General features: G+C 38.9%; 3 protein-coding genes, 1 non-coding gene and 1 pseudogene across 4 annotated transcripts in view; 2 read left to right on the forward strand and 3 right to left on the reverse strand.

Annotated features, from left to right (window-relative positions):
• The window catches only part of LOC134673969 (synaptic vesicle glycoprotein 2A-like), a 396,395-nt gene that overhangs the window by 257,566 nt on the left and 113,031 nt on the right, over positions 1-25,798 (reverse strand). The window lies entirely within an intron of this gene.
• Positions 13-1,778, reverse strand: LOC134679566 (uncharacterized). The gene has a single exon (XM_063538524.1). It carries the CDS (start codon positions 1,623-1,625, stop codon positions 1,059-1,061), a length of 567 nt encoding a protein of 188 aa, XP_063394594.1. The 5' UTR covers positions 1,626-1,778; the 3' UTR covers positions 13-1,058.
• LOC134673415 (BTB/POZ domain-containing protein 17) lies at positions 2,517-23,897 on the forward strand. The gene is made up of 15 exons (XM_063531403.1): positions 2,517-2,720; positions 3,489-3,629; positions 4,221-4,318; positions 5,384-5,465; positions 5,791-5,910; positions 7,964-8,100; positions 8,624-8,740; positions 9,018-9,130; positions 15,931-16,087; positions 16,981-17,098; positions 18,315-18,419; positions 19,872-19,960; positions 21,103-21,225; positions 22,420-22,498; positions 22,824-23,897. Exons 1-15 carry the CDS (start codon positions 2,634-2,636, stop codon positions 22,887-22,889), a joined length of 1,632 nt encoding a protein of 543 aa, XP_063387473.1. The 5' UTR covers positions 2,517-2,633; the 3' UTR covers positions 22,890-23,897.
• Positions 4,552-4,744, forward strand: LOC134679721 (U2 spliceosomal RNA). Its single transcript, XR_010100390.1, has one exon. It is a non-coding gene; the product is annotated as a U2 spliceosomal RNA (small nuclear RNA).
• LOC134679723 (U2 spliceosomal RNA) lies at positions 17,860-18,042 on the reverse strand (annotated as a pseudogene).

Raw genomic sequence — 25,798 nt, forward strand, 5'->3', positions numbered from 1 at the left:
TAAGTTCAAAATTGTGTATTAACTAAATATTACACTTCAGTCTTTTACTATTACTTTATCTACTTACTATATCTTTAATTACTGTTGAAAAAAAAAGAGTGGCTACCGCGAAAACAGAAATTAGCTAATTGCGGGGATCTTTCTCTTTTACTCTAATGAAGGCGTAATTAGAGTGACAGAGAAAAATCCTCGCAATTTGCGAACTTCGATTTTCGCGGTTATAGTCCAGTTTAAATATACACCAAAAAGCCAAAAAAATAATCTAAATCATATCTAAATACTCTTTTGCAAAAGAGATCAAATCCACTTCAATTTACTAAGGAACTCAATTATTATGCATCATATTATATTATATTTGTTAGGGTGGTATTCCAGTCAATGTCAATGTGTCTCACTCTCTCATTAAAACAAAATGAGAGACGCAATACATATTGGACAATGAAATTGAATAGGTGGAATAATACCAGCCTTAGCTATAATAAAAATGATCTTATTCTAGTTATGTACAAGATTAAGCACAAATTTTATTGTAAGGAAGTAAAGTAGTATTGTTTTACCTAATATGATGAAATATCAAGATAGTTAATCAATTCAGAGATCTTTCATTTTAAGAAATTTTACAAACAATAAAATACAGTTACAAATTTTTGCATTTAATTTTGCCATTACTCCATGAAAATAGGTATCAAATAAGAGCTGATATTTACACACGATCATAGAAATATTTTCAGAGAATAGCTAACTAAATGGGTGAATTAATTTTTAAGATACTTATTTTCTTTTATAATACCAGAAATTTCCAGATAGTTTTTGGTTTAAGTACAAAGTATGTTAAAATTGATTCACCAAAATACAATTTACATTTCATTTATTAGGTACAAGTACTATTATAACTTGCATTATTCTCATACTGTTACAATAAGAACTAAAAAAATCTCAAATAGTATCTATGCAAATCAAATACCTGACCTGTAATATTGGAATAGCTGACTTAGATAAGAGGTTTCAGTTGTACATAGTTAAAAACAAAATATACATAAATATAATTAGTTAAGTAATCAACATTGATTAAGGCATTTGCTTCCATAATATCTATAATGTCTTTTATTTGCTTGACTAAGTAATTTGACATCATTTTCCCGTAACCATTCATCTGAGCCATCACAGCAGTCGCAAATTCCGTCATTGACTTTACTAGAAGGCACAGAATTAGGCGCAACCCTCTTATTACTGCTCTGGCTATCACAATAAAATGTACCATTTACACAGGCATTGGTACTAGGTTCATCACTGGAATCCTCACAGTCACAGTAGTCATCATTCACTTGCTCAAATGGAATATACTGATCTGATTTCAAACATTTAAACTCGTCCTTCGCATCTGGCCTGTACTGCGGCATCCTGTAGTATAGTACACCCTTTATGACTCCATGGTCATTTATGTATTTATCAGATTCTGCCCGTACGTGCACTATGTTTTCTATATCCGCGACGTGAACTGGAATCACTCTGTCGCTACTGGCAGCCGAAGTAATGGATAGAAAGAAATATAGTTGATAAAGTATGAAACTAATTACCATACATATTGTCAAGGTAATTATGTTCTTTTTCTTCCTTAAACCCATGGTTGTGTACTTTATGGTTTTGTTATTGCCGAGGAAATTAGAAACATGTTCTTGCTAAGCAAATATGTGGATTTTATTGTAAATTGATAAAGAAAAATAATATTATCCCGGCTTTAATTGCGTTTATATGCCAATGTCAAATCAAGTGTCAAACCAAAAATCAAACCATGATAAGATAATGCGTTTCGTTCACTCCACGTAAATAATGATGACGATGACGGTGATGACGTGATGACGATGATATGATAATGATAACTATCGTTTTTTATAATAAGTTACTTTGAAAATTAAATTATTTTAAAAGTATTTAAATTTGCAGATATCATATTGTGTTCAATTTTCATTTGTGAATTAGCGTTTAGTTTTGTACCATATTACCATGATATTACCCATCACCATTGCCTTGCCAATAAAAAAAAAATATTGAGGTGTTTTGCACGTGCTTAAATATATCTGAGACTCCCAAAATAGAAATGAACTCAAACAATGGAGAAAAAAATGCATACCCATAACGGTTTTCATTTGGGACATGGACACTGGGCTATAACCGCGAAAATCGTAGTTCCCAAATTGCGGGCATTTTTCTCTGTCACTCTTATTACGCCTTCCTAGAAGTAAAAGAGAAAGATCCCCGCAATTTGCGAATTTCGATTTTCGCGGTAGCCCCTCTGATGTTCTCTCGATGTTCTTTCTGATTGTCGTTGTTTGGAACTGTAGTAAGGGTGGTATTCCACCTGTCCAATTTCTTTGTCCAATGTGCATCGCGTCTCACTCTCTCATTAAGAAACATGTGCGATGCAAAATGGATCAAGATATTGGACAGATGAATACCATCCTAATACATGCTTGCAGTTATGTATATTTTTAAGAACGCCTTAATATTGACATTTCTTTTTGCTGCATTATTATGCCTATATAAATTGAGCATAAATTAAAATTAAATCCTAATGATTACAGTGAAAGGAGATCAAAATTTTAACAATCTCGTAAAATAGTGCGAATGCCAAAATGAGTTTCCTCACAGTGGACCGCCAGACTCCGTCCACGAGCGCGGAAAAAGAGTCTGAAGAGAGTGAGAAGAATGAAGATCTCGAGGTAAATTTTATGTTTCTAAATGTAAATTGATTACAGCATCTGAGGTATCTAATGGTTGTTACAAAATAGAGTTTCCCTAATGCTCTTTCTTTTGAATACTCGTAAATGGGAACATTCGATAACGTTAATGATCCAAGGACAGTTTTAAGATTCACATAGTACATTTTACGTTTCTTATAGATAGCTTATCTTTGTTGTTAGTTATATAAAATCCGCTTCTTATTATCGTTTTCTAAAGATACACTTCACCGTCACATAGACTGCCGTCTTGCTGCCGGCCCTAATGCATTGCCGCCCTATAGTCTGTATCTTTAGGTATTTAAATAAAAGTAAACAAACAATTTGTAAATTTCGGGTAGTTATAACATTTATTTGTTAACCAACCAAATACAGAACTGCCTGGATCAGTCACTGAACGAGTTGACTTTAACCTACATTATTTGATCATGTAATGTTTTCATCTATCCTTAACTAAGATACAGAGTATAAGCCCGGGCCTACTGGACCTTAGGGCAAATCTGCCACAGCAAATTTACAAATCAAGTATCCATATTTAACATACCAGTCCCCACCATCAACCAAAACCTGGAAATGCACCCAGAATCATAGTAAAAAGTATGCCCACAGACCCATAAAAAGGTCTCCTGTTCTATTCTAATTTGAACTTTGTGTTGACAAAATAAAATTTCATTTTGCTTGGCAAGGTTTGACGTATGGGCGGGTAGAGGTTATATCTTGATTATAAAGAAAAAGAAACCCATTTTCCAGGTGGACAATTCATCCAGCGTGCTGCTCAAGATCGCGACCCTGTATGCCGAGCAGCTGATGAGCGATCTGGTGCTGGAGGTGGGAGGAGTAGCCTACCCAGCGCACCGGCTCATACTCTGCGCCAGCAGTGAGGTGTTCCAGGTATGTAAAGATATTTCTTCTTCGTCGCGCATTTTGCCACGGCTCACATAGGAGCCTGGGGTCCGCTTGACAACTAATCCCATGATTTGACGTAGGCACTAGTTTTTACGAAAGCGACTGCCATCTGACCTTCCAACCCAGAGGGGAAACTAGACCTTATTGGGATTAGTCCGGTTTCCTCACGATGTTTTCCTTCACCGATACCACTGCCGCGATATCACCGCGGTGATGATACCAGTACGTAAAGATGCTAGCCAGACATGAAGCGATTTACTTGCTCACGTAAATCGTTAAGAGATTTTTCATAACTCATTTATTGTCTTTAGAACATGGGTACAGTCAGCTGCAGAAATTTCTAAGTGGGCGAGGTGTTCAAAATTATCTTGACGCGACTTTATTGTTAAGTGAATAAGAGTGTGTCAAGGTTATTTTGAACACCTCGCCCGCTTAGTAACTTTTGCTGCTGACTGTACACACAAGAATGGAACATTATAGTATAGAATTACCATGGTCTTGCCATTAGGCCTTCAAACAGCGTGTCAGTTACAGTTATTAACCCCTTCACTAAACCCCAACCATTGATGGTTCCAGGTGATGCTAATGAACCGCGAATGGAGCGAGTGGCGTGAGAGTCGCATAGTGCTCCAGGAGACACCTCAGGCCTCTGCCGTCTTTCCACACTTTCTTAAGTAAGTTTTATGAGTAATCATACTTGCAGAACACATGGACACATTTACAAAGTTATTATTATATAGAACTACAGCAGCCTTTGCTGTAGCAGGGCAAGTTATCGCAATACTACGCACATGTAGTTTCCCAATACCTCGCTAGATGTCGCTGTACCGGCGCCATAGTAAGGCTACATCGCGGTGTTAAGATTTTTCCTGAATCAATGGCGTCTCTCGGTTTGGTTATGGTAGGTATCGCTTCTCGGCCTTTTGGCTAAGATCAAAGTGTAGTATCTGTTCTTTTCAGCTTAATATCTGAAAGTTCCCTCACTGAGGGACCAGTATATTAAACTGATTTTTGTAAACCGACGGGATGTTCGGGGCTCGCTCCACTCCCGTCACGGGTCGGCCCGGCATTGCAGTGCCGCCGGGATTGGCCCACATAAGTCAAAGAAAATGTTGTTTGAGACAGATTGGTCATCATGAGGTCATAAAAGAGACACGGCGATGTTTATAGCTCACCGCTGGGCGAGTAACTATAAATATCGCCGTGTCTCTTTTATTTACACGGGAGTGCTTATCTTTTGTTCGTGTTTATAGCCGATAGCTCATAGCTTACTAGCTCGCGGTGGGACCAGTGCCATAAAGATCGGTTTTCCTAGGATAGCGGTGCCGTCATATAGCGGCCGTCTCCATACTAAATATGGATATCGTAATATTTGTATGGAGACGGCCGCTATATGACGGCGCCGCTAACCTAGGAAACCAGAGCATACGGTATCAGAATATTAGGCTCCACAGAAATGTTGTGAACGTATGCTACTTAGAGGATATAACCAACGGAGACGCCATGTCTAAAATTTTCGGTACAAAATAGTCTGCCGTTTTTTGCGGGAGAGGGGCACATCAAATGTATAGGTAAGTACGTCATGTCAGACAAACGTCAGTCCATACATATGGTTGACATGTGGTTGACCATTGGCCGCCTATTTTCGACAGAGGGGAACGCCTGTTAATGGCGGCTCCATTGTTAATTACTCCGAGTAATTGCTATGTATTTACCTCTAAATGTGAATGTTTTTGCAGGTACTTCTACACGGGCCAGATCCGTATATCACATACCACTGTGCTTCCCGTACTGTCTCTCGCTGACAAATACAATGTTAAGGTATGCTCTTACTCTGAATATACCTTAGCGAAATTATGTTATTTATTTATTTAATCTTTATTGCACAAAATACCTAATAAAATACATAAATATCTTTATCTACTATTTAGTAATTTTGCCTGTAAATATTATTGCTGTATATGTTTTTTTCCCAATGAAGAAAAATGAAATAAAATCGTACAAAAGGCGGACTTAAGGTTCCGTCACACAGGACGTAGACGCTCCGCCCAGAAAACGCGACTGTGTGACGAAGCCTTTAATGCTATGAGGCATTCTCTACCAGTCAACCTTCGGTTATAACGGAATTTAAAAACAATGGTTTTAGGATCTGGTGTCACTATGTCTTCGCTACATGGGCTCGCACGTGGCGCAGGCGGCTAAGCGCGGCCGGCTGGTGGGGTGGATGCAGTACACCATGGCCTGCGGACACGCGCCGGTTGCCAAGGTTATATCTACATTAAGAGGTTTCACGTAGTCTAATAAACAGAGCTCGGCGGGGGTGAGCTGTTTTCAGAGTTTGCACAACATGGACATGCCTTGTCATTCGAGGGTATATGTGGTGTAATTTAATAACTAAAGAAATTATTTTATTAAGGCTGCCTTTCCGCTACGATCTTTACGTCGCCATTAAAACAAATGAATTTTATAGCAAGCTTTTTTAGTAAACCTCTTCAAATAATATGTATATCCATCCATATGCTATTATTAAAGTTTATTTGTACATAAGGCAATGTCATTTTAGTTTATTTATAATTAATAAAGTGTTATTTTAATATTTCTTTCTAAAGTGTGTCTATATTAATATCTACACTTGACATAAGTGACGTCAAAATGGCTCACCCCTGCCGAGCTCTGCTAATAAAACATGGTCTTCTCTTCCCCGAGTGACTCAAGCCTACGTCACAATAACGTTGCCACTTTATACAGGGTGATCAATCCAAATGGGTCAGTATGGAGAAGTCAAAAACTATGAGAGATAGCGAAATCTGTTCTTAGGAACCATGGCTTCGATTTTAGATTTAACAATAATGGCATTCAAATTTTTTTTTCAATCTGTCATACATAACCGGGATTCGAACATGGTCAATATTCTTGTTGTGTGTTTGTGATATAGGGGGGGTGCTTGACCAAATATCATAGAGGGCCCCGAGACAAAACAAACTACATTAAAAAAAAATCAAAATGGCCGACTTTTTTTTTAATTTTTTCAAGTTGGTCCGAGCGCGCTGAGATTTGGCATGCGGCGAGCCTGGGGGTCCAAAATTACCATGTCAAAAAAAAAAATTGGAAAAATCCAAAATGGCGGCGGACACGGGTAAAGTCAAATTTCCAAGTAGGTTAAGCGAGCCCGAAGGGTGAGCTTCAGGGCGGGAGGCCGAAGGCTGACCCCAAACTGACCATTTTGGATTTTTTAATTTTTTTTATGTCATAGTAATCTTGGGCCCCTAGGCTCGCCGCATGCCAAATCTCAGTGCGCTCGAACCAACTTGAAAAAATTAAAAAAAAAAGTTGGCCATTTTGAATTTTTTTTTATGTAGTTTGTTTTGTCTCGGGGCCCTCTATGATATTTGGTCGAGCACCCCCCTATCACGCATCGTTTAAAAGTTGCCATACAAACAAACAACAAGGATATTGACCATGTTCGAATCCCGGTTATGTATGACAGATTAAAAAAAAAATTGAATGCCATTATTGTTGAATTTAAAATCGAAGCCATGGTTCCTAAGAACAGATTTCGCTATCTCTCATAGTTTCTGACTTCTCCATACTGACCCATTTGGATTGATCACTCTGTATAGCGCTATCGCATATTATCATATAGCGCTGTCGCATGATGACGTAGGCTTGTGTCAGTCACGTGACCACGAAAAGACGGGAAGAGAGTACTAGGCGGAGTATATTATTATACCATGAGGTTTCAGTAGTGTTGGTAGTAACTTGTCTCAATTTGAAGAACGCAGCTTGTTTTTACGTGACTCTGCGCTTAAAAATCTTTTGAATCTTTTAAATGCCGTCCCAAGTGAAGTTCTTTGTAGTCTTATTTAAGAGCAACTCAGAAGGACCTCCGAATAAAGACTCCGTCAACAACTCCGTTATAGGTTTTTCCTAAATAACAGTAAAGAAATTAGGCGTCATTGTATGATTTGTGTACCTAATGCACAAATTATTCATAAAGACAATGCATTTCGAAATAGTTTGTAAAAAAATCGAGAGTTCTCTTAAAAGGTTTCGGGTCTCTATCAAGTAATTTTATTATTTGCCGAAAACACCAAACACCAATTACAGACTCGAATAAAAACTCTGTTTTTTTTCTCTATCAAGTTGAAAAGAACTCGAGTTTAGATAAACGGTTGCCATTTCCAAGAGGTGTCAAAAGCTTTCGTTATTTGATTGGTAGATTTCAATGAGGTTAAAAGAGCAAAGTTTAACCGGAACAGCGGGTATATGTACTGGGTATACAATTTTTTATTAACCTTTCTATTTTTACTCTTTCGTAGGCATGTCAAAACTTCGTGAAATGGAACGTGGAGTGGGTGTGGTCGGAGCAGGAGCTCGCTGAGCTCGAGGGCGAGGCGCTGCTGCACCTCCTGCAGCAGTCGGACCTCGTGCTGCACAACGAGATGACGCTCTATCGGTAACTACTCCCTCTTGGTGAAATGGAACGTGGAGTGGGTGTGGTCGGAGCAGGAGCTCGCAGAGCTCGAGGGCGAGGCGCTGCTGCACCTCCTGCAGCAGTCGGACCTCGTGCTGCACAACGAGATGACGCTCTATCGGTAACTACTCCCTCTTGGTGAAATGGAACGTGGAGTGGGTGTGGTCGGAGCAGGAGCTCGCAGAGCTCGAGGGCGAGGCCCTGCTGCACCTCCTGCAGCAGTCGGACCTCGTGCTGCACAACGAGATGACGCTCTATCGGTAACTACTCCCTCTTGGTGGAATGGAACGTGGAGTGGGTGTGGTCGGAGCAGGAGCTCGCAGAGCTCGAGGGCGAGGCCCTGCTGCACCTCCTGCAGCAGTCGGACCTCGTGCTGCACAACGAGATGACGCTCTATCGGTAACTACTCTCTCTTGGTGACATGGAACGTGGAGTGGGTGTGGTCGGAGCAGGAGTTTTTTTTGCTGTATTATTAATAAAGTAAAACATTTTCAATTAATTCCAGGTTTGTAGTGCGGTGGCTAGAATGCCAGCGCGAGCGACTGAACACCAGCGACCTGACGGAGGCGGAGAAAAAGGCGCACTGGCTGTCGCTAGTGCCGGCCGTGTTCTCACACGTCAGGTAACACCGACCACGGGAATAGGCAAAGACATATGTAACTTCGTATAACATGAATAAAGTCTAAGGAAAAAACGTGCCTCGGAAATCAAGAAATAGTCATTCTCGCATAGATGGCGCAGACACCTTTGGCCTATGCTCGGTTAGATGGCGTGACGACACCGTTTCGTATTTCACAATTTTACCACATAGATATCAGTGAATGAGTATGGGTCAAAACAATAAAATCATTTATCCATATACATATATACTTATATTATCAATATTATCATGTTTTCAGATTCCCCATGATGTGTCCGAACCAGTTGGCGAAATTACTTCTTTGTCCGCTGACTCAAGAGCACAAGGAGTTCTTCATGGAGCGTATGGCGATCGCCATGAGCTACCAGTCAGGTAACTTTGACTGATTCAAATTTACTCTCTGTCTCTATTGTTTCCCATAAAGTTTTAAGTCATAATGTATTGTTTGTCCGAATTTTCGTTAGTCATAATTTGGTTTTTCTCAGAAACGCGTAACCATTCAGCCATAAAATAACCCTTACCTAACCTATCTATAGGATAACCTTGAAAAGTTAACGGTTTCAGATATATGACTAATGATTATTTGACAATCATTACATTATGACTTTCAATAATTATGTCAAACAAAGGGATTCGATTTACCAGTTTCTTTTTACCAAGCTTTTATTAGGTCGACCTGTATGTAACTATGTAATGGAATCTAAGGTAACTAATTTAACCATCTTCCAAGGATCGTAGCGTCATGAAAATTGGCAGCTGTATGTAGTTCTGATGACAATACAACAATATGGTACTGTCAAACTGATCTGATGATGGAGACAGGAGGTGGCCGTGAACTCTCGACCTGTATGTAACTAACTATGTAATGGAATGTAAGATAACTAATTTAAGCATCTTCCAAGGATCGTAGCGTCATGAAAATTGGCAGCTGTATGTAGTTCTGATGACAATACAATAATATGGTACTGGCGAACTGATCTGATGATGGAGACAGGAGGTGGCCATAGCACTGACTTAATATTAGAAATAGACACACAGAGCGGAACAAAAACGTCAACAAATGTGGAGCAGAATGACATTTCGCACCAATTGCATTGATGATAAAAACGCTTACGTAAATTTTGAGTCAAGATAAATGTTTCGTACGGAAAAGAACTTACTGCCGTAAGCATTAAGTGTCAAATTTGCAAACATAAGTACCAACAATGTTAAAACTTTTAATGCGATGGCATGAAACGTCACGTGACCATTGTATTTACGTCAAACTAAAATAATGAACGAATGGAGTCGCTTTGGTATACTTTAATATAATTTTACAGAAAAATCAAAATGAGAAATAAAACTTTATATTCTTCCTTAAACTATCGCGGTTATTATATACTTATAATGTGTAATAAGTTATTACACATTATAACTAACGTACACGGGTTCTTGGCATGGTTTAATTTTATCGGGAGCTCAAATAAGCTATGCCGAGAACCTGTGTACGTTAGTTATAATAAAACATTTTTAGGGTTCCGTGTGTCAGTCAAGCGTGAGTCGGACTTAATCAAAGAATTATATGACAAAGAACAACTCTCAATCTTCAAAAGTGTGACCAAAAATGAAATGCAAGTGTGTGCGTAAATTGTCTATGTGAGATCAAAAATAGTGATGTCATGTTACAACATATTAATAATCTGTCGATGTTTGATTGCTTTATCGACTACTTTTTCAAATGTGTTATTTTAAACACTAAAATTCTATGACATTATGACGTATAAATAACACTTGCACTGCGTTTGCCATAAAAATCGTTGCAGACTTATCTTAATGTAAGTCTTACTGTATTGGAAAGTGAAGTTATCATGACACGCTAAACATGAACACCTTCAAAAAAGTATAACAATCATCATTATTTGAAGTCGGTTATAAAAGATAATATCTTAATAATGTCTTGTGAAGAAATAATTACATAGCTATTAATATACCGACAAGTTATCGATACTGTCATATGAACATTTTGTCAAGCCCTAGCGTAAACTAACAGTTTATGTTTTTACACAAAATATTCTAAATTATTGACTAATATGATAAAATATTAGCACGGAACGGAAGAAAAACTTATAATGAACTGTATAAACCGGCTTCTTACACTTTTTACGCTGTTAATATGACAAAATATCGCTATGAAAATTTCGCTCGGAATATCATAAATCCTCTGAAATGAGTATTTGCTTGGATTATTTGGCCCTGTGACACTGCAATCCGGCAAACTACAAGACACCATCTTCACTGAATTACTTTATTTAATACTTTTCGTCCTAATCCATGTATATTTTTCAATTTGAAAATTACCGTGATACGCTCTTGGCCGTCCGCGGCCGTCGTCAAACTCAAAAGTGGTTACGTTTTCTCATTGGTAGTCTGACTCTTTCGCACTTATGGGATGTTCATATACGTGATGGCTTCCCTTTCGCACACTTAAGCTGTCTGTCAAGCGCAAGCGAATCCTATGTCTATGGACTTAATGTACGGAACCCTTGGAACGCGAGTCCGACTCGCACATGGCCGGTTTTTTTTTAAGTATTTAACTAAACTACATACCTACATCTTAAAATTTTAATTGCCTTGAAATAAATTCAACTTATTAAATAACTGTCTTTTAGATCTACATTTACCCTTCGCACTTTCTTTCTTTGCAATATAGTGCAAGCGGACGTTTAGATAGTAATTGGTGATGGCCTTTATCAAAACAATCGTGTGGTTGTTATTGTGTTCTTTCTCGGGAAAAATGTTTACCTGCATAAATGTTTTTAGGACATTGAATGCTATAATAGAGCTGTTATTCTCTACTCCAGCTCGCATGTTACGCCTCAGAATAGCTTCAGTTGTTCTGCATACCGTGAACACATCTTTAGATGTGTAGAAGAGTCCGCCCAAGTTTTTTATGTCGATCAATGTATGGAAATCGGATCTTTCCTTCGCCAGAAGAGCTTTTGCGCATATGTCGCATCGAATGGTTTTCAACAACTTTCGTACAACGAATCCAGCTATATATCCTATGACTTGTTTTATATATTCTGAGCAGCTTCCAGATTCATCTAAATCTCCAGACAAAATGTCACAGTTGGCTTGCATGAAAGTATCTATGGCGGTCTCTTTGGGCGCTTCCGTATTTGTTTCCCGCTCAATGTCCTCCCGGTACCCAACAGATGTATTATTTAAATGGGTTATTGTATTCTGACCACTTAATATTGGAATATTTTCTAATGGAATCGCGTTTCCTGTGAATTTTGATCCTAGTTCCAAATGCATTAAAAGATTTAAAAGCTTTTTATATGCTGATTTAAATTGCACGGTGTTTGGGTTGTTATTGTATCCTCCCTGACTACGGATGTTGCCAAAAAACAGCTCGATGTGGTCTTGGCTGAATTTGTACGACAACAGATAGGACATAGCTTGAGAATCGGCTATTAGTGTACCGTACAGGTACTCAAGGCTCTCCAAGCATACCAAGAGGCCGATTATGCCTGTACCAGCCTGAGCCTTCCAGAGGGGTGTTTCTTCCGTAGAAAGAACAGTCCTAGTTTCTTTTTTTGTTTTAATCGTTTTTTTATGGTGGACTTTAATAGTCAAGGAAGCCAAGTAATTTTTGGCTTTCGAGATGTAAGCGAGAATTTCGGTCGCATTGGTTTTGTTCAGGGGTTTCTTAAATCCGTGGTCTTTGAGATTTTTTGTGTTCAGCAAATCGAATACGTTGTTTATGAACACGATAAAGTTGACTGTTGCGCCAGTATTCGCAAAATCCGGTAAACACAGGTGCTTTTCGCAGAATTCTAAGGCATTGGCTACGCTAAGACTCAGTACCTGAGTTGCCAACTTTACCTTCATGATTTCATTCCTAAACTCAATGTGCCGATGGGTCAACTTATTGGCCAGGTGCAATTTGTTGTCTTCCTGTAAGTTGTGAAGAGCAGGAATGAAAGTCCATTTAATAGGTTTTTTGTCACCATCATAAAATATTTTTTTGCTCTCTAGTGTGTTTCGAACTAATTTGATCATATGACATGCGTCAAGCAAAACCGCAACATCATAATCAGCCGAAGGGTGTTTGAAGTGAGTTTTCATATTTGCTGGATCATCGAATCGACAGCCCAATAGTTTCATTGTCAAAGTGTTTGTTTTGCATCCATCAAAAGTAACCGAAACTACTTTGACACCTATGGAGTGACACTTTTCTAAGGCAATGTTGATAAGGTGTGCTTTCATTTCTGCCTTGAGACTTGTGATCAGAAAGTACGCAAACGGGATTTTAAATGAGTCATTTACTCCTACTAACATCATGACGTATGCCTGAGTTGCGATTTCATTCGAACAGTCGGTTCCAAGACCCATGTCAACTAGGCCTTCATAAAGATTGCCGGATTTATGGATTTTTTGTGGTCTAATATGTATTTCGTCAGCGACCAATGCACAAATTATTTCCTTTTCGCTGTATTTAACTTTATCTCTCAGTCTGTCAAGGGCTTCGCCTGTGAAACCGGGTTTTGCGTCTACACTGCTATACCAATTGTATAATGTGTTCGGATGTGGTAAGCATGTGTCAAACATTTTACGAACATACTTGTATGCTGCTGGGGAGTAGAAATGAAGTGTCAACGCAAACTTGCGGGCACCTGGTGGATATTTGGCAAAGGGTCTCTTTTTATGTTTCATGTTTTTTAAATACATTGCGTTAAAAGTATCTGTCACTTCTACATGTTTTGATAAATCTTGAAGCACAGAATGGTCAATGCTTTCGCGTTTGCTTAAAATGGAGATAACATTCTTTAAACTCGAATTCTTTTTCTTCAGTCTATTGTTTTGTTTTTTTAAATTCTTGATTACTTTATTTTTGTTATTTATTTTCTTTTGACACAAGCGTATTTCCTCTTTCATTATTTTTTTTCTGGGACTGTCGAATATGGAACCAACACTTAGATACGTTGATGTTGACGGAGTAGGACTCTTTATAGACAACTGATTGCAATTGTCTGATCCAGTGGCACCAGCAGAGGTCTATAAAAGGAAGACACATATTGAATAAAAATTAAAAAAGTTCCGTATCTAAGTATATTACATGTTTATCAATTTTATTATATAGAATATATAATTATTTCATACTAAGTTCCGCCATTTGAGCATCATTCATAGTTTTACAACTTGGGCTTTGAATGTCATGGGCATTTATCTCCGACATCTGGAATAATACGAAGACCCAAAATGAAACTACTAGATAAACAAGCTTGCGACGAATTCTCTTACATGTTATACCTAGTTATAAATGGTGTTTTTTTAACTCCGTTAACTTCGCAGTATGGCTAAGTACATTTAAGGAATCTGAAGGACTATTTTTTTAAATAATTAATAACGTTGTTGTAACACGGACATTATATTTAAATCCACCAAACAATTGAAAACTATGAAATATCAATGACATTTCGAAAATCGATCGTCCGAGATAGTACTTGTGTTTAGTAGCAAATGTATAAACTCATACTAAATACTAATCAATATATAAATAGGCCCTTGGCCTTATCCGATTAAAATAAATCACTGATGATCTCCAAAATGGAGTTAGTCAGGAAACCGCGCGGTTTCTTTGAGAAAATTACTTTATTTAATCTCAGTAAATTAACGGACTTTAAAAAAACACCGTGTATATTAATAGGCACTTTTTGGGAATCATGGTGTAGCAAAATGTTCAAGAGGGTCACATGCTGATAATGAAAATATATTTTTAGTATAAACGAATAGTTTAATCACGTTTTACTCTGCGTGACCTCCCACTCAATACACATACTTATGTATGACCTATACATTAAAATAAATTTAAGAATGCAGTTCAAAATCAACTGACTTACCTTTAAGACAGGTTTAGCATTTGCAGTTAGACGATGTAGGCCCTTATTGGTCGTGTATATCTCGGAAACAGGGAAATGGGCCGAACACACAAGTGCCGTTTTGTATGGCTTAAAAAGTGCATCACCCCTATCTCTTGCTATAATAGCAGTCCACTCTGCACGTCGCATAGGTTTTCTTGGAAATCTTGAATTTAAACATAATAATATTCCTTACGAATTCTATATAAAAATAAAAAAATATATAGACCTCACATCGACTCATTAGATTTTTGTTCCTTGACAGGGATTCTTTGGTACTAACAAAATAATTTATTCAAAACCATGAAATTACTACCAGATTACATAAATTCTGTGATGCTATCAAAAGAACTAACCGAAAGAAATATATTCCATCCTTTTTCCTTTTTTTATCGTTGTTATTTTTGCATATTTTTACTGCACATTTCGTCATTGTTGACAACTTCACAAGTGACTTCACATATGAGCGTTCCAAACAAGACTAAATGAAAAAGTAACGCGTGATCTGTTTTAACGTTACTTTTGCGGGGCCATTTTTTGCGGCTGATTGGGTATCCAGTTCTTATTCTATATCAATGGGCCATAGGAACTCTGTGATGAAACAACGCAACCTAATTGTGTTAGGGGTTTTTAGAATTGTCTCGATGAGTATTAGTTGTAGGTATATCGTAAGAAAAGTACAGTCAGCGATAAAAGCTTGTATCAAAAATGAAATTTTTGTCAAAAACTTATTATTAGATGTCATAGATTTGAATATAAGCATCATGTTAAAAATATTCGCTGCAGACGGGCTAGTTTCGGTAGCTTAGTAGTCAGAGCGGGTTAGGGGTCGTACAGAAATAGTGTGATCATATTTGGCCTATTTTTAGACCCTCTCTCCCCCTTGGTGATATTTAGTGATTTTAGCGCGACCTCCCAGCCACAAGATCACGTGATAATTATGATACGGGTACCCTTAGACGCTAATCAAGTGTTTTTAATGGGTAAATACGCATATAAAATAAAGCGAATTATTTGATCTGATTAAATGTTTGAGTAATATTGTTGTTTTGGTTTTCCTACTTTGAAAAAAATTATGTGATATATTCTCTGAGACCCCCCCTCCCCCATCGTGATCATTCCTGATATTTTTCTTACCCACCTTAACGATCGCATGATTTCTGGACGGCCCCCTTACTGGTACAGTGGTACCTAATCGCGAGTTCGACTTCAGTTCAAGGCAATTTATCCAATTCATCTTCATTTCTCATCTTTTTATTGGATTCTTAGGTCAATACGAGCGCGTAGCAGAGATCCAGCAAACGGAGGCAGGTCGCATGTTGTTCACACCGCGGCTCTACACTGAAGATACTTGGGGTTCGGTTCTCGGCGTGGACAACTTCCACTCGCTGCCCTGCTACCACACCAGGACCTTCATCTTCTCCAGGTTAGCACAGAATAGAACAGAAGAAGTGGCTCCCATTTCATATACCTATAAAAAAAACTCGAAAGAAACTTTTTGGATGTATCATTAATATGCGAAATCGAATTTTCTTCTTAGCCTGTTTTGCCTGATTTTAAAAATCCCAAACTGAGGCGAACCTAATTCTTAAATCGGGGAAACTCTTACCCCCTTATTCATAAACGCAATACAAACCTCAATTAGCTAATAATCGTTTGTCTTTATCTGTCATTTAGACTTATGTATTTGTAAGAAAGGGATAAAACATAATTGTGTCGCTTAACTTCAAACTCGGGTAAATCCATTGGGCCCTCTCAGCAAATATCTACCCTATTACGTTTTCTTAATACCAAAATCGCATAATCTGACAGATGGATTTACCCGAGTTTGAAGTTAAGCGACTCAATTTAACTAAATCAGGCCCGTAAAGTTTTATGAATAAGGGGGTTAAAATATACAGCTCTCACTCGCATCCATGAGTGATAAACTAAATTAAATAAAATAGCGTTTTTTTATAACTTGTCTATTTGCTCTCGTAAACGTCTGACGTCTGGTGAAGTTTGTAGCTAACGAATATAATATATAAACGCCAACGAACGAACGCCATCCTTACATACACATGTATGTAAGAGTGGCGTTCCATCTGTTCAATGTGTATTTGCATCTCACATCTTGCTTAATGAGAGAGTGAGACACAATGCACATTAGACAAATATATTGGAAATACCATATGTTAAGCCCCCTCCACCTTCGCAACGAGTGTGGAGTCGATTTCGCAGTTCTGCGACCTTGGCTCGACACTCGCGTTCGCGGCTTCGCGCACGAGTGTGGAGCGGGCTTTAGGTTGGTACCTAATTATGTGAACGTGTAATTTTCAGTAAATCGAGCATGGGTGCGTCGTCGAGCGACCGGCTCACTGAGTGGACGGTGGACCTGTACCCGAAGGGCGTCTGGTTCAAGAAGAGCATGCTCATCGTGTGGTCTGGCACATTTGATGTAAGTACATTAATTTTCAATTCACCATTTCGATCCCCGAATGTTGCGATGTCGCATCACTTGGTTACGCACGGTGTGGATGGAGATGGATTTATAGATTCCAAAGTGCTCCTGCACGGCTATCATGAGTATCATGGTCGCATTTTTGTCACTTGTCTCTTTCGCACCTTCATACTTGTTAGAATATGACAGGCATTAATTCTACGACCGTCATTGTCAGTCGTGAAACGAGATTTATTGGAAGTATGTGGGCCAATCCCGGCGGCACTGCAATGCCGGGCCGACCCGTGACGGGAGTGGATAGCGATGGGCGAGTCGAGTTATCTGATTCGAATAATCCGAATCAACCTACAGATGAGTTGATTCGAATCAAGACTATTGGCAATCCGAATCAACTCGGCCACTAAACTGACTGGTAACTTGGTATCCGATCCGCTGACTCGGCGAATGAATCGCCAATTCACCAACTCTCCGAGCCGAGTCAACGCTACGCTAAGGCCATTCAAAAATAAACCTTAATTCCATAGCCCGAAGGTTCTTTTTACAACAACTGCCGCTTGATTTGCCATCCCGAGTCGAGTTCACTGGTAGTATGGCCATTGAAAAATAAACCTTAATTCGGTGTCCTGAAGGTTCTGTTTACAACAACTGCCGCTTGACTCGTTTGCGGCTCCGCGGCCCGTGACCTTGTCGCGAACCACGCAAACCGTCGAGTCGAGTCAGTTCGAATTTCAACTCGGATCAGTGGCCGAATCGATTCGAATGATTCGAATCGAAAAAAAGTGGACTCGTCACATCGCTAGGAGTGGAGCGAGCCCCGAACATCCCGTCGGTTTACAAAAATCAGTTTAATATACTGGTCCCTCAGTGAGGGAACTTTCAGATATTAAGCTGAAAAGAACAGATACTACACTTTGATCTTAGCCAAAAGGCCGAGAAGCGATACCTGCCATGACCAAACTGAGAGACGCCATTGATTTAGGAAAAATCTTAACACCGCGATGTAGCCTTACTATGGCGCCGGTACAGCGACATCTAGCGGGGAATTGAGTAAACTTCTACACCTACCGGTTGGAGGTTCTGTACCAGACCAAATTAAACGGCAACGCCGCAAGTTTCGAGAGTAGCACTGCGACTAAATATGGACCATAACTCCCGCGTACAACGTCCAAATTCCATTGACACGCCTATTTCAAGCTCAGTGATTTGTCCCCAGGTGCCGGAGGTGGTGCTGCGCACGGTGCGCGTGTCCATCACGTGCCAGAATCCGCCAGACGCGCCCGAGTACGACGACCAGCAGGAACCCGACGTGCGGGTCAAGGTGACTATTTTATTACAAGCTTTATTTAGTTTCACCTGAACGTTGTCTGTCTGCCTGTCTGTGTGTAATCAAATCTTGCAAGTTAAATTTGATCTTTGAAATTTGCATACATATACATACGTAAGTCGGGTGACAATGCAATATTATGGTGTCATCGAGCTGATCTGATGATGGAGACAGGAGGTGGCCATAGGAACTCTGTGATAAAACAACGAAACCTAATGTGTTTGGGGTTTTTAGAATTGTCTCTCGATGAGTATTAATTGCCTGTGGAAAAAAAAGTACAGTCGGCGATAAAAGCTTGTACCAAAAATGAAATTTTTAAACTTTCACGATTATTTACACAAAAAAAAAACTTAAAACTTAAAAACTTAAATACGCGATTAAGTCCCGTTGTGTAGTTTCATAATGAATTTTTTGCCAAAAACTTATTTATTTTATGGAAGATTAGCCATTAAAATATCGGGCACTAAGTCATGACGTTACGTTCATCATTTAGTCTCAGATAACAGCATTTTTTGACCTCAGTTGTGCCTTTATTCTATAATATTTACGTCGGCGGCCGATCGTAAGATCAGGCAAATCGTAATGTTCCCGTGTATTGTTTTGAGGATAATCACATTAAACCAATATATAAGTAAGATAGGTTCGTTAGGTTGCTTCAGATACCCGAAGGGCAAACTGCCCAGAAATAGGAGCCCCGTTTGTCGATTCAGGGAACGAGTCAAAGATTTTCACGTTTCACGATATGCCTGATCTTACGATCGGCCGCCGACATTTAGATTTCTGCGGCCCTTATACTACTAGTAAAAACTTTTTCTTAAAATGTTAAGTCATTGTTATGTTGAACAGAGTCGGTTTTATTTTCTTTCGTTCGATTCCAAAACGAAACTAATTCAATTATATTTTCTAATATCATTGATTCAAATATTACCGCCAATTTTTCTTTGTAGGTATTTCTTTGTCCAATGTGTATTTTATTTTTGTCTCACATTTTGCTTAATGAGAGAGTGAGACGCAATGGACTGGATCAAAATATTGGACGACCCTTAGCCTTAGGGCCACTTGCACCAGCCCACTAACCCGTTTAAATCTGGTGTTACCATGGTTACCAGTAAAATTTTACACTGGGTTAACGGTTTAACCGGTTAACCCCGAGTTAGTGGGATGGTGCAAGTGGACCTTGGAGGTTAAATCAAAGTTTTTTTTTTCTAATTTTATTTTAGGTTTATAAGGGCCTCTTGCGCCATCCCAGTAACCCGGGTTAACCAGTAAAACCTGAAGTTACCATTGTTACCAGTACAATTTAACACTGGTTTAACCGGTTAACCCCGTGTTAGTGGGATGGTACAAGTGGCCCTTAGAGGTTAAATCAAAGTTTTTTTTTCTAATTTTACCTATTATATATATATTTATAAGTTTTCTGCTTACCTGTATTGTTTATTGTTTTAGATCGGCCTTCTAGTTTGGGGCGTGCAGAAGGGCGTGGAACATATCGCCTCTGTGGTGGAGAGAGTACACAGGTTCTCCGCCCAAAATAGGTGAGTTGACGGAGGCTGGTAAATACACGGTGGCCAAAAAATAAGTGCATTCCATTTGGTTTTGGGATTATACTGAGCAACTTCTACTATACAAGCGAGCGACGGCGGAGGTGTGGCGAGAAACGGCACAGGACCGGGATCAGTGGCGAGTAGTCGTGTTGGAGGCCAAGACACACTTTGGGTCGCTGCGCCAGAGGAGTAAGTAAGTAACCTCTACTATGGGACCAACCCTGAACACGTGAAAAATTAATTTACCCTCCCAAAGAAAATCGACCTGCCAAAATGTATGAAACCGCCAAATTTTTATTTGTTGCACAGTATCGCAAAACCTCCCTGGCAACGGGAATGCACTCAATTTTTGGCCACCGTGTATAAGACTGGCAATTTCTTTACACCATCGCGTGCTTGGTCCTTGTTATACTTAGATGGCGATTTACTTTTTCTGTATTTTAGCTCTGTTGTGCATATGTTAATGGGATTACAGGTTTAGGTTCCGTCTGTCTTCTATTGGGATTAATGAAAACCTGTAGGAGATATTATATCTTCCGCTCCGTTAAATTTTATAAGTCTTCGTCAGATTAAAAATAAATTTAGGAAGCGAAATCATCAAGGTCGCCATGCGAGGTTGGGCGTTAAAGGAAAATAACTAGCTCCGAGTAACGTATAATCACTTAAATAACACGTACATGCACTTATACCAGGTGTGGCCTGTAATATGAGCAAAAGATTAAACTGTAGGCTGTACTCCTCATACTGACCAACATTTGTTCAACGACTTTTAAAAATAGATTGTGGTTTGATTTTTAATACACTTTAAAGTTTATTCTAAGACGCAATGAATTGAGAATTTTGTTATGTTTAAGGCGTGACAAGCAACGTCAATCACAATGATATGTCGTGGCGATGGCGTCCATTGAAGATAATATTTATTTTGTATGAAAAATAGAGAGTATTTATACTTCATAATTTTTAAAAGTTGTTGAACAAAAGTGTGACCGTTTGAGGAGTACACTCTATGTTTTAATTATTTGCTCGTGTTACAGGCCACACCCGGTATATGTTAAAGCTATGCTTGTGTGTGGGTGAGGCATAGCACACACACTACAGACCAAGTATGAACAGATTTGTTGTAACATGTCCAGGGTGCTGAACATAGATGGCGCGCTGGACTTCGACGAGCTGAACACGCCGCTGTACTCCCCCGCGTGCCGCCCCGCCTGCCGCGAGCCCGCGCAGGCCTCCGCCTCCTCGCAGCCGCACAAGGAGTATGTATACACGGTGTAACATGAGGAAACCGAATAATTTTAACCACGCATTTCTGTGGTCAAAAGAAGTAAAAAATTTAATAATATATGAGTTTAGGTCAATTTCGCCAAAAATAATTTCTTTTGTTTGGTTTTAAAAAAAAATTCAATGTATTTGTACATAAAAAATAAATGTTATTGGTAAACTTGTCACTTAAAATTGAATTTTCCATTTTTTTTTCGTAGAACGTACTTTTTGCAAAGTGTTACTTGTCACTTTTTGACATCTATTAATAAGGATATTTAGACTACGTCTCATAGCAGCAACATCACCATTAAAAAGGCCTTTTACACTATGTAACAATAAAAACTTGTTTTTTTTTAATAATATCTCTGAGACTAGGCGAATATCAAAAAAGTTTATAGGACATTTTTGTCTCTAAATATGATCAGGAATACGCTGTTAAAATTATTCGGTTTACTCATGTTACACCGTGTATATGGGCCCCTTTTTAATTAATATTCCATAACAAATAGAGCGATTTCCGCTCTGAGTCGTATCTATCCTTCCATTGCAGTTGGAGTAAAGCTCGCTGCACACTCGTGTAGCGGACGCGAGTGAGGAGTCGATTAGGTAGATCAGCGAATTTGACTCCACACTCGCGTTCGCGGCTTCGCACCGCGATTCGCGCACGAGAGTGGAGCGGGCTTTATAGAGACCTTTGAGTTTCAAAAAACTTCAAAACTTCAACATTTATTCAGCAAATAGGCCACAAGGGCACTTTTACTCGTCAACATTGAATTTACATACAATGCAAAAATAATAACAATACATCAACAAATTTGAAATATACAACCAACTGCAACTACCAATTCAAACTAACGTGACTACGCTACGAGCTAGATGAAACTAATCCGGGCATACATCTAATATCATTTGCGACTTGCCACTAGATGTCGCCAGTAGTCATGAAATGTTTACTAAACCCTTGGCTAGGGTAGTATTCCAACTGTGCAATTGTAAGTATGTGAGAAAGTTGTAAAAATGTGAGACGCAAATGCACATTGGACCAAAAAATTGGACAGGTGGTATACCATCCTGAATATACTTGCTTGCTACTTGATACTAGATGTCGCTAGTGATTACAAGCAAATCGAAAAAAATAATACTCAGAGATTATTAACATTTATCAAATTTTACTTTATATTTTTCAGGAGTTGTCCGAAATGCAGCGAAAGGTGCGATAATCCGGAGCCAAAGCATCTCTTGGGGCCCAACAGGGACCAACTTAGAGTAAGTTAACTTTGACAGTTCTTTGTAGAATAACGCAAGCGGCTAGCCAAGAGAATGCTTTTAGAAAATGCCAATCGAAACTTAAATAATACTCAGAATATTTTATAAGTATAGATGGTCAAGCAAATCTTGTCAGTAGAAAAAGGCGCGAATTTCAAATTTTCTATGAGACGATATCTCTTCGCGCCTACATTTTTCAAATTTGCCGCCTTTTTCTACTGACAAGATCTGCTTGACCAACATTAAGTTATACATCACTATAACCATATAGGGACTAAGTATATTCGCTACGGATTGCCATAGAATATAATTGATTTTTTTTCAGATCCAGGTAGTAATCGTGCCGCTAACAGACTACTGTCACGTCGGGACCCCCGACACGGCCACATGACCTGCCGTCCTCATCAGACCGAGGCGGCCTCGCACCAGACCGAGGCAATACCGCTTAAGCTTGAACAGGGCTTGCACTATCGACTGCGACAACATACAGTGGGTGTTTGGAAATCGACAATAGGGGCAACAAACCTACATATTTACCTTTATCGCTTCAAGTGGCGGTCAACCCGTTAATGCTCGGTTCGACAAGCAGTAAACTGGCAGCCCATCACTCACGGGTCGATGCGAAAACCAGTAAACTGTCGGCCACCAGTGAGTGGCTTATGAGGTGTTGCCGTATTTGGAGATGAAATTAAAGGCAGTTACGCTCTTCTAGCGGCCAAAATTAGGGCTGATTTAGACGGCGCACGAACTCGCATGCGATTTTAGTTACATTGCGGACTGTTGGTTACGTCCAATTCAACCGACCGATCAAAAACCGCAATGTAATGAAACTCGCATGCGAGTTCTCGCATCGTCTAAATGAGTTCTTAGGGTGCCGTTCTCACCAGACCGAGGCAATATCTCTCAAGCTTAAATACAGTTTGGCAGTCAAAACAGATGGCGCTGTACCGCTATTATGTTTTGTAGACGCTGATTTGTTAAACTTTAACTTTTGGCAGCCAGAGTTGCCGCATAATGTACGGAGCCATACAGCGCCATCTACATTAACTGGCAGAATGAAAGCAATTTTTCTTAGACTAGTCATTGCCTTCATCAATCTAAATTCACATTTTTGTCAAAGCGAATGATCGTTTGTTGTCATGTCAGGCGTGGCTCACTCCGCGAATTCGTCGCTTTGCAACAGGTAGCTACAAGTGCATCCGTTCAACACCAATTTTGGTGGCTAGCCATAAGCCGCGCGTGGCGCTGTCGCCACCTAGCGGCCATATCTGTTCTGATCGTAACAGACGCGTTTTGTTAGAGAGTGAGTCTTCTGTACCTAGTACTATTATTTATACTGTGGTCATGCTTAAAAATATGTAAGGTGCAATAAATGTAATTTTACGTGCTAGATAGATAATAGTATTTTATGCAACAGTTTTATAAGGGAGGTCAAAAAATGTGAGTGGCGTGGGTAACAATGTGAGCCGAAGGCGAACATTGTTAATAAATACGCCATGAGCATTTTTTGACTACTTATACAACGTTGCATACAATGCTTTTTCTATGAGTAGGCAATATTAAATAAAATACAAAAAATTACAAACAAAATTTTATTTATGAAAATGTCAATGTAAATTTTTGATAGTAGGTAATTACTATATGTATGTAACTGTTGTCTGCGACAAGCACCCATAATACCAAATATTACTGCAACCTGTAACAAGAAAAAGGAGAATTAAATAATATTCAGTTTCAATGCAAAAATATAAAATGTACATAAATATAGCTCGTTGTACTGTGTACCCTAAATCAAAATTTTTTGTAACATATACCAACCTTGCTTAAAAGATAGATCTGATCCGGTGCTTCCAATTAGTCTTTGAAAATACACCAAAGACGTTTTCAGAGAATGACGAAGTTTTGTGCTCCAATCTCCACGCCATGAACTTCTCGTAAGATTTGTCGTATAGGTGCTGCGTTTAGTATTTAGGCAACAAATTTTCGGTCGCTGCTTGTGCTGCAGCGGATATTTCTTCAGGTGTAGAAACGATGTTGTCCTCTTTGTCCATTTTCAACACTTTTTATGAACGCAAAACAAATAGTAACGCAAAGTACTCAAAGAACAAGAAATTACCGGGAAAGGCGGGAAACGAGAAACAAACGAGTAATGTCTATGGTTATGTTTTTTTAAAGCCGTTACACACTACCGCACCGCACCAGGGTCGTGGTGCTGTAGGGTATAAAAGTATTTTTTATTATGTTGGTAGCAATGAACTCAGTACAAATTTGTTTCTTTTTTAATAAAAACCGTATGCATTCAATCGTTTGTCACGTTGGTAGCAATGTACCGTTATGTGGCACCTGCTACCTTGCACTAGCTTACCGTATCGTAATGTCTCTAAAACGACACAAGTGCTTTTTTGGGCAATAGACTATAGACTTTTAAGGAGTATTAATAATGTATGCCCTTATATGTTCGTTCGTGACTATGTAAATGACAGATAAAAGTACACGAGTAGAAAAAATAAATTATCTTTCAACTTCTCCTTACGCGTCCTTGTACGGGGATCTGCATTCCGGCATACGAGCGCTTAAATAGAAAACTTTTCAAACATATACTGTTATAGAACTTAATCTGTAAGTTCTTACTTCAACGTAAGACTACAATTATATGCATTACACTAAGTAATTGTGGTTAATAGGAAATTATTTAATTTAGTTCAGCAAAATGTCTAGCTAGTAGATAGAGTTAGAAGACGGCGCTATACTATACAGTTACGTACAGTCATGAGTCATGAGTCAAGGGTACAGTCATATTTGAGAGGCAATCTTCTACATTGTAGATCTGTGGTGCAACTGCAAACCTGCTCAAACAAAGTTGTGCTCAGATTATTTTGAAAACTTCTGCTGCTAACTGTACATAATTATACTAGTATTAATCACGGTTATAAAACTGTATATCAAGGCTCGGAACCGGTTTATCCTTCAGTCAAAAAATACCGGTATTATTACGTTCTTTGGGTTATTATTTCATTTTTAATGGGACAATCTAATAATACGGAGTTGTTACCTAAATACATGATTTAGTACCATTAAAAATATTGGGCTATTTTGGGATTTAAAAAAACCGGTTTCGAGCCTTGCTGTATATAAAGTCGCCATCAGATATATCGGTGCGTGGTAATAGAGGCGTGTTCAGATATTTGTGAGCGCCTTAGCCGCTCCGATATATCTGAGAGCGAATGCATATGATATGTTTATTGCCGAGGCCGGACTGTTGTATCTTTTCATTCTAATGCTTAAATTAAGCGACTGAGT

The sequence above is a fragment of the Cydia fagiglandana genome, chromosome 2 (assembly GCF_963556715.1).
Source record: "Cydia fagiglandana chromosome 2, ilCydFagi1.1, whole genome shotgun sequence".
Classification (NCBI taxonomy): Eukaryota; Metazoa; Arthropoda; class Insecta; order Lepidoptera; family Tortricidae; genus Cydia; species Cydia fagiglandana.